Source organism: Aulonocara stuartgranti (genome assembly GCF_965226115.1).
Source record: "Aulonocara stuartgranti genome assembly, chromosome: 13".
Taxonomy (NCBI): Eukaryota; Metazoa; Chordata; class Actinopteri; order Cichliformes; family Cichlidae; genus Aulonocara; species Aulonocara stuartgranti.
In genome coordinates this window covers 25,933,972-25,946,062 of record NC_138949.1, presented here as the reverse complement: position 1 = coordinate 25,946,062, position 12,091 = coordinate 25,933,972, and the positions used below count along the sequence as shown (strand labels likewise).

The window sequence follows — 12,091 nt, the reverse complement described above, 5'->3', positions numbered from 1 at the left end:
GCAAGAGTGATACACACTGCTTAGTGACAATGAAGGCTTTAAAAATAAAAACGAACAAAAGCTAGAAGAGAAGGTTCATGGTCACAGTAGATCCACTAGTGGTAGACAACAGATGAAATCATCCAGCTGACCTCAAAGTTAATTGGTTAGAAAAAAAATATCTGTAATTTAGTTTAATTATTACAAAGTACATGGTCATCAGCTACTATGTGCTATTGGGAAATGAAATCATCGGGGAAATGAATAGGTCTGTCTGCTGTTATACCATAGAGTTTGTTTTACCAGCTGAGTGGTCTTTCCAGAAAAACAAACAGTAATTTTCCATTTCATGTGGAAAATCTTACATAAGAAAACGAAGCAGACAGAGCAGACAGTCAGAATCTTTGGAAAAGTTTGGAAGGTTTAAAGTTAAAAAAGGCATTTATTTTTTTAAGTTAATACCTTTGGATGATTATCTAAAAATGCTGATTAGATAATCAAAGGCTGTGGTACAACATAGCAAGAAAATATATATTATGCAAATCTGTTTGTTGGATCTTAAAAATGTTATTAACCCCCCCGGCAGGTACTTTTAAACAACTGAAAGGATAATGACATTTCAGTAAAGCCAAAAGGTGAAAACCTTAACCCAAAAAAAAGAAAAAAAAAAGAAGTGGCAACAGTGGTTTTATCAGCAGTGGCAAAGATGCTGCCCCACATTTGTTTAGATAAAAGCTGCTAAAAGCTTTTAGTACTACCTGAAAAGAAGAAGATCCCTCCATTTTTATTCCCACTGTGAACTGATGTTAATGGTTTAGCAAAAGAACAGGCTTTTTAAAAACAGTGAAAACACCAACTAGATTTGTTGACTAATTTTTACATCAAGCCTGTGTAAGAGATTACACAATAAGAGCAGATGTGGATATCTGTGCTTCTGCACATCTAAAAACAACTGTGTCATCTTTCCAATTCACCTCAGCATAGCAGGCCATCTGTTTCCAGATATTTTATTACCAGAGGTTCAGACACACATTACATTTCGCTTTCAGTTCATACATGTACGACCTTTCCTTTCCATTTCCTGAAGTAGTTATGATGCACAACATCATTCTGTTAAGCCATATATAAAGATTTGAGCTACATCTATTATTTACAATAGATTTAACTATCCTCTTTAATAGATTAAAAAAAAAATTAACAATTCTGGTGTTGTGAAAGTGTTTATCAGTGTAATGTTTTGTGCTTGCTGCCCATGTGTGTCTGCCTCATAATGGTCCTCAAGACATCAAGATTATATGTCACTGTGGACACGATGCAGAGAGGCTCTCAAACCTAATTAAAGGACCTCACCGCACTGACTAAGCGATCTGTGTGTGGTCTCACTTAAAATGTACACGCCAACATTGTCGGCTGCAATGTCAACTCTTAAATGTGTGAGAGCGTTTCTTTGATTTATTTTTTTTAAATGTATATATGTGTGACTCACCCAGGTCTGAAGTAGCAATCTCTGGGATAGAAATCCTCAGCATTGTGCCAATGCTTAGTTCCTGGAGAAATTGTGGAGACAGATTGTGCATACATTTAAATTATACTCTTTAAGTTCAATTTCACATCAATTTTATATCAGTGCAAAACAGCTGTTTGTGAGCACAAAACTGATAAAAGACCTCAACAGAGAAAGCCTGATTGCAAATCTCAGAAAAAAGAAACTGGTGTGTGCAATAACTCATTGTCTTCGGGTATACTAGACAGAAACACTAAACAACAGCAAATAACATTTAATTACATGCAGTCAGAAACTTCCTGGCTGCAACTTAAGCTGATTAAACTTTCAAGCACTACTCCAATCACTGATGTCACATCAGGCGTTCTTACAGCATTTTGTCAAAAGTGCAACACACATGAAATTTTCAACCCATAACTTGAAACAAAATGCTTCGAAATATTTCAAATAAAGATTCCTGTATTGATTTGTCATAAAATAAGTAGTCTGATCTTCATCTATAATTAATCTCTGCCTGTACATCCTGTAAAGATCACACCATAAGTAAAACTTGCTAACACCTTTGTTCATGTGTTCATTATAAGAAAAAGATTGAAAAAGGAAAGTTTTGAAGGACAGAATAGAAAGTAACCATTAAAAACATAATTACAAAACATCCCATGTTTGCAAAAGACAAAATGGAGGTTTAACAAAACTTCTTTGCTTTGTTGTTAGGCAAGCTAAACCTGGACCTTCGGTGAAAATTAACAATGTTGAGTTTAGAAGTGAAGAAAAAAATAAATAAATTTAAAAAAAAAAAGCACTGCACAACAACACCTAAACGTCTACGCAACTCCGAAGAATGGTTTAGTTGTGTTAGGGATGCCTTGAGTCTTTGTTAAAAGAACGATGAATTCTAAATTGTATTCTTTATGCCGGGTCAAGGCATTTCTGGTGTCCAATTCTGGTGTGACTGTGAATGTGAATGAGGACTGTCTCTCTCTATTAGCCTTGTGATGGACTGGCGACCTTCCTAGGGTGTACCTCAGGTGGATTTCAGGGCCTTTGTGACCTGAAACTTGGGAGAGTTGGTGGTGTTGGTGATGCAACAAGACAATGACCTAAAGCACACCAGTAAGTCAACAACAGAATAACAGAATTTTTTAAAACGTGCGTTGAAATGGTCAAGTCAAAAGAGTCCCGTCTTCAACCAAATGACTTCCTCTCTCTGCTGGGTTTAATCAAGACATCCCAGAAATACTGATGAACTGAAACAGTTACATGAACACTCCAACAATTCTTCCTGTTGATGTGCAAGTCTAAGAAGCAGCTTCTTGATGCTAAAGAAAACTCAACAAGATATAAATTATAGGGTTCACTTAATATTTCATGATTGCTTGCACTCGTTTTACTTTTCTTCATTTTTTCATTTTTCCATTATGTGTTTTATCCAATTGTAAAGTGTCCTTGGGTGTCTTGAATTATTATTACTATATTATTATTGCTATACTTTACGAGTAATCAGTTCACAAGTTGCGGTAATTCCGAGCATTTCCTGTCCTGCAATTATGTATACAGCAGCATTTTTCTGTTGCAGCAAGTTATATCCAATTATTCTACCAGCTGCATCACAGCTAATATCATCAGCTGAAAAGAAAAATAACCAAATCAGTCACTGAGAGCATGCAACTTTCACATTTTCACCAGGATTATAACTGTATATTTCCAATTATTTTGAATAGCTGTGCTCTAGATGGAAAAACAGACCAAAACCTCTCATCACATTTTCTCCAGCAGGTTTTGTCCTGTTCTTGTCATTTTTTCATGAAAGAAACCCTGATGTGAAACTCAACAGGAGCAGGAGGTTTGAAAAGTCCAGTGCGCCGCATTAGGAACAATTAGTCTCTGGATTGACATATTGAGGTCTCAAACAGAAATTCAATGAGCAAAGTCAAAAGAGCAGCAGCCTGCAGACAGAAAGCTTTCTGATGATGTATAAGAGAAAGAAACAGTGATGTTTGGCTGGTGTGTAACTTAGAGAATAATGTAAAGTCCTGGAGCTGAAGAGAGTGTCTAGACCAAGTCTGACAGGATTAACCCAAGAGGCAGAAACACGAACAACGTTGCTTTTGTAACCGTCATTCACAAATATGAATGTGCCTGAATCACTTGTGCAGACACAGATAGACATGAGAAACAAGAAACAACACCTTAAGGGAGAGTCTCACTATGTTGTCGTGGTGCAGTAGCAGTCAGTCCAAATTTCACTTGATGCGTTTTTACCCTCCACTGCACTGACAGCTGACAACCATCTTTTGGCAGTTTGTATCCGAAAAGTCCCCTTCTAATAATCAGCTCTGTATATGTCATTAAACTCAGATGAGTTAAAAAATTAGGACACCAAACATTAATTTGAACTTGTGTTTTGTTTTGGCTTTGATTTGATTACATCATCTGTTTCTTGTACTGACTGTGAGTGTGTGGATGACCGATCATCTGAGTTAATTCCCCATGATTACAAAACACACGTTTTACCTATTGTTGAGGGAAAAAAAGGGATCAATGCCATCTATGTTAAACACAGAAAACCTACCAGAGTCACCCGGTTGCAGACAGGATCACGTAAGGCATTGATGTAGGGTGTGGCTGGCTGAAATGTGTAATCCTCCAAAAAGGAAGCATCATGGTGTTTAATGTTTGGACCCCTTAGCCCTGTCACTGGTGAAGGCATGGCATCCTGAAGAGAGGTGTTAAAATAGAGAGGTGAACCAAAGGAGTCAAATGTACCAGATATACAGTACACACTTAAAAAGCAAAGAAAAGTGCATTTACAATGCATGTTAATACCTCATCAAGTCTTTGGAGATGCCTACTGCCAGCGTTAGCAGGTGTGCTAACAGTTTCCACTGGAGTGCTGCGGTGAGGGAGGTGATTGGTCAGGCTGAAGGAGGGTGACAACAGTCCAGGCACAAACACCTTGCTGACCTAGGTGACAGCCAAGAAAGCAATCCCATGATTCATTACACCGTTAAATAAATCAATCAATCAATCAATCAATCAATCAAAAAATCTGAGAACTCAATTGTCATCTACAGGAAGCAAAGGCAGCTGTGCTTACCCTGGTGATTCCTGTATAGAGAACCAAACTACCACAGGCCTCCAGAACTAGCATGGCATCTATACTCTGAGGAGCAAAGTTTCATTGTCAGAAACACGTTGAATGTTACTCCAAAAAAACCAAACAAACAAACAAAAAAAACCTGCTGTAATTTCCCCAACTGTCAACAACTTAATACAAAGAAAATTATCAAATATTCACACAAGATGCTAGAACCTGTAAATGTGCATACTTAAAAAAAATAACTTAAAAGTTGAAATGATAATGAATAAACATAAATCACTGGTTTCTGCTCCAAAATTCAAGCATCCAACTCCATAGTTTTCCTGGGAGACCTCAGGTCACATGGTAGTTTTACCATCCAGACGATGGAGAAAACTAAACGTTTCAGGAAAGAATGACCAACCTGATCTAAACTAGAAAAAACATTTTGCTATTAGACTTTTTTGATAGGCATGGACTGGACATAACCACCACTATGATAAATAATTACAGTTTTATTTTTAAAGTTTTAATTACAGTTTTTCACAAAATCCTTTGCGAAACAGATTTATCTCATGTATATACACACATTAGTTCCTGTAGGTAGCAAGGAAAACCTTAATTATATCTTGCAAAACTTGTAATCATCCGGATAAGATTTAAAAAAAAATAAAAATAAAAAATAAAAATACAGGAAGGCCTCCTACACAATGTTTACAGCCTGCTAAGGGCTATTTTCAGCACAGTACAGCACCATAAACTTCATACAGACTCTTGACTCTAATGAATACCGTTTTCCCCCGTTTTAACTTTTGCGCTTTCCCTTTCAACTCTCCATGATAGAATTTTATAATGCACCTGCAGAGGCTCCGCATCTTTAGCAGGGATGGTTGTGACAGAGGGGAAGATGAGCTGTGACGTATCATTGCTCTCAATAAACTTCACACATCTGCAGAAAATAAAATGATCATGAAAAAAAAAAAAGTTAACTTGTGAACTCACATTTCACAACAAATTAAGGTGGACAAAGATGTGTGTATGTTTGTTTACCTGAGCTGTTGGTGAGATTCCACCAGGAAACACAAGTAATGATTCTCACAGAGATCAGAGGTCAGGAATACTTTAGATGCCTGGCTGCTCATTTCCCTGTAAATGGTAAAAAGAGATGCTAACTGATGTCAAACAGCAGAATTTGCTAAATTGGAACAGCCTAAAGCAACAGAAAGAACTGTATTACATAGAATACAAATGATGTCTTTAAAAAAAAAAAAAAAAAAAAAAAAGTTGTGTATTATGCAAACACAAAGAACAAGTTGCTCACAAACTTTGATCTAAAGGCTAATGAACAACTTTGCAAGACCATTCAAGCTTTCATTGCTTATTGTTTTTTCCTTTACTGATTAAAATAGTCTCACATTTACAATACGACAAAAGAGTTACAGGCTTAAAAGCAATTTTTACATTTTTAAGAGCGACCTTTGAGCTAAAACTAGTCAAAAGCTTTGAAGTTAGATTTCAATGCTGCCAATTACCTGTTGGAGCCAGCAGTTACCGCCTCACTCCATAGCTGCTCCATGCAGAGGTCAGGTATGATAGGTTCCATCTCTGGGACCAACACTGTCTCATTGATAGTACTGTTGGGAGATGCTAACAAGCCATGGTGCCCCCTGGGGGATGAGCTGTGCAAAGACGTGTTGAAACGAGCCACACCTGAAAAGGATGGAGCTGCCATGCCTGGAGAGTGGGCACGGCTGAGACAGGAGGACAGGGGATAAGCATTTTTCAGTTTTTACCTATTATGGGTATGGTCCTCATTGGCTAGGTTAACCTCACCTGAGGGCGGCCATGTTGGATATACTCGGAGAATGAACTCGAGAGTGAGTTCCTGGTGAGGATGTGACAATCCTGCTCTGGTGGCTGTGCAAAGCACTGTAGTGGAGGGGAGAGCTGGAACCAACAGCACTGCAGGAAGAAAAACAGTAACCAGGTCAGATGCTGACGTTTTGGTCTCTAAGTTTATAACTTGTAATTATTTTTAAGGCAATATAATCCATTAAGTATCACTTTATTGTTCAGTCTGTATGACACAGCAGCAACCCCAATAACTGAGGAGCTGTCTTTAGACAGTGGGACTTTTGCTTTACTCAGAAATGTAACAAGACGCTAACTAATTCCTGCCCGTCTGCTAATCACTTGATTAGGCTGCTCCACTTTCAGTACCTTGTTCCAGTCCCAAGACCATGCCCACTTGGACCAGTGCCACCAGGGGAGTCATGACGGGAGACATTCCGCAAATGAGAAGTGAGAAAGCCTGAAGCCATCAGACCCAACGGTGTCCCAACCGGTTCTGCCGGACACCGCAGGACTGTAGAGCGCTCCTGACAGGGTTAAAAGGCTTTAGTTTAGGAAGAACTTAGTTGGTTTTAGTGTCTTTGTGTGTATTTATGATCACTCACATCATGTGTGACTTTGCGCAGAGTCCAGACAGAGTGTATTCCTTGAACTGTGTCATATGATACAACTATAGACGGCTGACAGCAGGTGAACACTATCTTCATGGCCGAGTCAGACACATACTGCACACGGGAGCCTTCAAACAGGCCTGGAAAAAAGAATACGCACAAATTCAGGAAAAATATGAAATACGTTCACAAGATCTCATTCTGAGAAGATCAGTGTCTCATACCTGCAGGTTTACACACAACTGGTGCGATCTCATCTAGAGGATGCAGCATGCTGAAAACTGTGGGCAGAGGTTCCCTGTATGGGGTGGAATAAGAGCTCAATCCCTCGTTTATATACTTTATGTTTGTGTATGTAGGTCAGTGTAGAAATGTCTGTCACTACATTATTTCACATGGATGCACTGATTAATCGAAACATGTGTCATGTAGAATAGAATGCCTTTATTGTCACTATACAGTTGTACAATGAGATACAATGAGATACAGAGATACAGATGTACTTGTGAAGGCATGTGATTGCAAGTGCAGAGTGTGAGCACATACCCAGGGGGGCTGAAATGTGCATCATTTGCTGTGTTTTTACGTTCCATAAGAAGTCCAAACTTTGTTGCCCACACATTTGACACCTTGAAAAGAAAAGACAGTACAGACTCATGAAACATTTTTAACAGATCTCTGGTATCAACAATTTTTAAAAACACTGATGGCAGCCGATGGTACTCCCCAGCCTCCTAGTAGAAGTATGAATTTCCAAATTTTACATCGCCTTGTTCTCATGAGGTCAAGGTTTCTGAGATTCAAACTAGTACAAGATTTTTAGTAGATACACCGATGGTATAATTTTCAAAATCCTATGTGACTTCATTCTTAAGTTATTGCATTCACAAACTTGGGTGTCCATATAGCCCCCTTAAATGCTAAACCATTCAATATTTTGACCTGCATTTAAAACAATACAAAAAACTGCATTCTGTTTACACAGACCCATCCTGACCAGTAAATAATAAAATTCATAGTTAGGTTAAATTTTGTCCAACAATCATGAATAAAGTCTCTGTCAGATATTTATTTTAAGGCTAGAGGTGCCCACTTGTTTTCTTTGCTTTCCTAGAGTAGTTTAATACAGCCTTATATAAATGAATATTGAAAAACTGACAATATTCACAAAACTTTGCATTTTACATCCCAGCTATTAAAATTCTTATTTAAAAAAATGGTTACTTGTACTATTTTTAAATTATCTTGAATAACTTTCTATTGAAACTAATACTAATGATATTCTCTGCCACTTAAAAACAGCACTGAAAGGTTAAGAAAAGTGCAACACCCTGAGAGCTTCAGTGTCAGGGACACCACAGCAGTGGGGATTCTTCCTGTCACACAGGCTCTCACAAGGTGTTTCTTGCCTTTCTCACAACACCAACCCACGGTTTGCTTGCCCCTTTATTTAATTCAGTTATTTAGTAAGAGTGTATGTCCAACCTTTCCCGTAAGAAAATATCAAATGCTTTATCACGAATGCCTCAAGTTTAAAAAAACAAAAAAACAAAACTCAAACGTTGAAAACACATCCTGAAATCAAATTATATTTTGTTGGTGTGCAACAGACTACTGAGTGAAAGACACTCGTAAATACACAAAGCTATGCACACACATAAACTCACACACACTTACTTCCCACTATCAGTGATGCAAATTTTCTATCATTACTGGTTAACCAGAAAATGGTTAACCAATAATGGTCTCTGAGAAATATCCCTAATCCAAACGTGGTGGGTTGTGTGGTTTTAGTTCAGCAGCGAGGTGGGGTAATGTTTCAGAGACTTATGCATCCACTAATCAAATTATCCTTTTATTCAGCAGTGTTCTGGAACATGGGAGACACACAAAGAAGCCTGCAGTTACTGCTGCATGTCAGCTTGCATCTGTGTTGAGGTGAAAGTTTAGGTAGTGGAGGTCCAACTGAGTCACACAGATTTAAAAGAATTTTGTGGCTCATGTGTAGACCCATCTCTTTCGCTGGATATAAACATTCCCCATTAATATTGCTTTATACCTCACCTGGAAGGGCAGTGGTGAGATGAAGTCTTTTCCAGTCATGGTGTGAACATTAACACAGCTACTCTGGACAATACACACTGTGAGCTCCACTTCTTCATCTGCAAAACATTAAAAACATTCTGTGTTTTGTTCATCAGGACTGCAATATGAATAAGCAAAAAACTGCACAAAAAGACACAGTACCATCATTCTTCTTGTGAGGAGCAGCAAAGTTGCACCACAAGGCCTGGAAATAATACAAAAAAAAAAAAAAAAAAACTGTTTCAAGTCTTAGAGCACAGAATCCTGACAATCATCGTGGGTGATATACAATCTATATAGTAAAGCAAAAGCCATACTGATTCCTGACAGAAAACAAGATGGTCCCTCATTTGCCCTTAGAAATGAGAATGGACAAGCACAATTATGAGAGACCATGTAGTACACAAAACAATTAGAAACAGACCTGCTGCACTGGGCTGTCAACAGTGAAGGCCTTATATACACTGGAAGCTTGAGCCCTACTACCCTGGCTCCAGACAACCACGTTTCCTGCTGCATAGAGTTCTTCTTCAAATTCCACATCTTCCTCTTTGACTCCCTTGCAGCCCTTCCTAAGCTGCCAAAATTCCTGTCATTCAAAACACATCAACACAAAAACCAAATCAAAACCACATTTGAGCTTAACAACACATTAAGTACTGCAGTGCAGCAGTGTTGTAACAATTGCACTGACTATATTAGTGTAAAAAAATAATTAAAGATTTAAAGTAATTAAAGATATGTTAATGAAAAAACAAATTTAAACGCTTTAGGTGTATTCTATTTACCATTTTCCTTCTTATATTTTTACTGTTTAATACACACCAGTTCCTCTGAAGAGCAGGTCAGGAGAACAATTCAGGCTATCCATTAAATAAGACTGTTAGATGGCCCACTCCTATTATGAAAAATTATAGATCATAATACTAGACACTCTCACCCTCTCTCTCTCCTGCAGACTGACTTCCTGCAGGGACCCCACCAGGCCAGCAGCACCATCTGATGCCCACAGCTCGGAGGCAGGCTGGAGCTCCCTGAGCTGCAGGTTGAAGGCGTTTGGATGGTTCCTGCAGTGCTCGCGGCCAAACGGGACAAATGACTGCAATTCCCCTGCGGCAATCATCGTGGCTGTCTCTTCATACACGACTTCCGACATGAGTTTCAGATATCAGCATTATTTCTGGGAAGAACAGAGTTTGAGGTATAAATAACAGTATTTAAAAGCAAGCAAGACCTTTTTTCAGACACAACTGAAGAGCATCACCAATTTGCGCCATACCAGTCCGTTTAGCTGTAGTATTCATATTCATTATTTAATACGATAAAAAAGAAAGTATAGATCCTCGAGACAAGTTTACTGTAGTACTTAAGAACAAAGAGTTTCACATAAACTGTTCTCTTCTGTCATTTTCTCTTTATGACATTAATGATGACATCACTTTTATCAGTAGCTTATCTGTAAAGTACTGTGAATACCAGTGAGTATAAGATGAGGTGTAAATACACTTCCTCTGCGTAAATAACTTTAATTTACTTGACTGAAGGACAGATTGCATTACTGGTGGCTAAAAAATGTTCTCTATTAACACATCGACAACTTAGCTGGCTGAAGCAGGCTCACTGGACCTTTACTATTACTAAAACTATCCCGTTAGAGGGGTCAACATAGTAGGAGATAGAAATCTCATTAACAATTTCCACAGGACTTCCACGGTAGCAAGTTTCTGTTGACTTTAATAGACGCGACATGCTAGAAGTTAGCTGGAAGTTCTTACCTCAAAAACTCCCCCAAACAAAGTTCGGTACTCTACAGAAACTAAGACGCTGTAAATTACATAAATATACAACTTGACAGTCAGCTATGAGTCTGCATGCTGACACTAAACACCATTGAAACGGCCCGACTAGCATGCTAGCTATCGTTAGCTGCAGCTAGCTTTCAGCTTACAAGGAGACATTTAGCCGCTAACCTGATATTAAGGAATAGTCTGGCCCTTGTCGCGGAGTCCTTATCTTTCCTTTCAATGCGTCTCGCTTGAGCACAACGTTGTCACCCTACAAACATAAAAACAAGTGGCAAATTCCGTATTCGCCTATAGCAGGTTTTCAAATGAGCGCAGACATCTTTGCTGTCCCGACATCCCATTCCTCCACGAGTCAGCCAATCAGCAGCGAGGAGGCGATATGTTGACATCTGATAGGCTGCCTCCGTCAGAGCTATGGACACTGCTGTGAAAGACTGATGATCAGGATGTCTTATGTAAGTAATTCAGCCATAAATTAAAAATATAATATAATTAATATAAAATAGAATTTAAAAAATAAAATAATAGTATTTCTAGAAAATCTAGGTATATATAGATATATGAAGATGAAAAATAAATAAATAAAATGAAACTCAGTTGTTTATGTCTTTCTTTAGGGACATTTACTATTAGAGACCATTGGTAAATTTGCACTTGAGGCTTCCAGTAAGGTGAAAGCTGTCGGAAAGGAAAGCAAGAGGCTCAGAGATGTCGAGGATATAAATAATACTGCATAATACTACAAATATTATGTCTTGTAGCAATAAAATGTTTTTGAATATCTATTAAAGTTATTTAAAGCTGCAATTTGATTATGCATTATCCCCATATTTCTGCTGTTCAATCCTTCTATATGTGAGGGCCAGTCTATAAGAACAAATTGGGTTTAAAAGAAGGATGGCTTTAAAGAAAGATAATCTAAAATATTTTTAGACAGCGAATACATTTCACCAAGGTCTAATATATGATAGAACTGTGAATAATGCAAAGTCCCTCTGTTTAAATATACTGTGACCATAATAGTTCCACTGTAAGTGTTCCAGAGTGACTACAGTGGTTTGACAACAACCATGATTTTTGAGGATGAAATCCTTTGCACTTAAAATAATGAAATATTTATATTTAATTTCTTGTATGTTTATAATACGCTTAAAAATAACCATCAACAGTAACTGTT

The 12,091-nt window shown here is 38.0% G+C and overlaps 1 protein-coding gene across 1 annotated transcript in view; it reads right to left on the bottom strand.

Moving 5' to 3' along the window:
• The window catches only part of anapc1 (anaphase promoting complex subunit 1), a 60,440-nt gene extending 49,157 nt beyond the window's left edge, over positions 1–11,283 (bottom strand). The window contains exons 1-17 of the mRNA XM_082557932.1: positions 11,080–11,283; positions 10,050–10,289; positions 9,534–9,698; positions 9,272–9,314; positions 9,089–9,186; positions 7,571–7,653; positions 7,249–7,322; positions 7,019–7,164; positions 6,783–6,940; positions 6,396–6,524; positions 6,095–6,313; positions 5,613–5,708; positions 5,421–5,511; positions 4,581–4,646; positions 4,310–4,447; positions 4,056–4,199; positions 1,466–1,526 (exon numbers count right to left, since the gene is read on the bottom strand). Of these exons, the coding sequence (XP_082414058.1) occupies positions 1,466–1,526; positions 4,056–4,199; positions 4,310–4,447; positions 4,581–4,646; positions 5,421–5,511; positions 5,613–5,708; positions 6,095–6,313; positions 6,396–6,524; positions 6,783–6,940; positions 7,019–7,164; positions 7,249–7,322; positions 7,571–7,653; positions 9,089–9,186; positions 9,272–9,314; positions 9,534–9,698; positions 10,050–10,265 (1,927 nt within the window). The 5' untranslated portion in view covers positions 10,266–10,289; positions 11,080–11,283. The remainder of the gene's footprint in view (positions 1–1,465; positions 1,527–4,055; positions 4,200–4,309; positions 4,448–4,580; positions 4,647–5,420; positions 5,512–5,612; positions 5,709–6,094; positions 6,314–6,395; positions 6,525–6,782; positions 6,941–7,018; positions 7,165–7,248; positions 7,323–7,570; positions 7,654–9,088; positions 9,187–9,271; positions 9,315–9,533; positions 9,699–10,049; positions 10,290–11,079) is intronic.
• Positions 11,284–12,091: the final 808 nt, after the last annotated feature.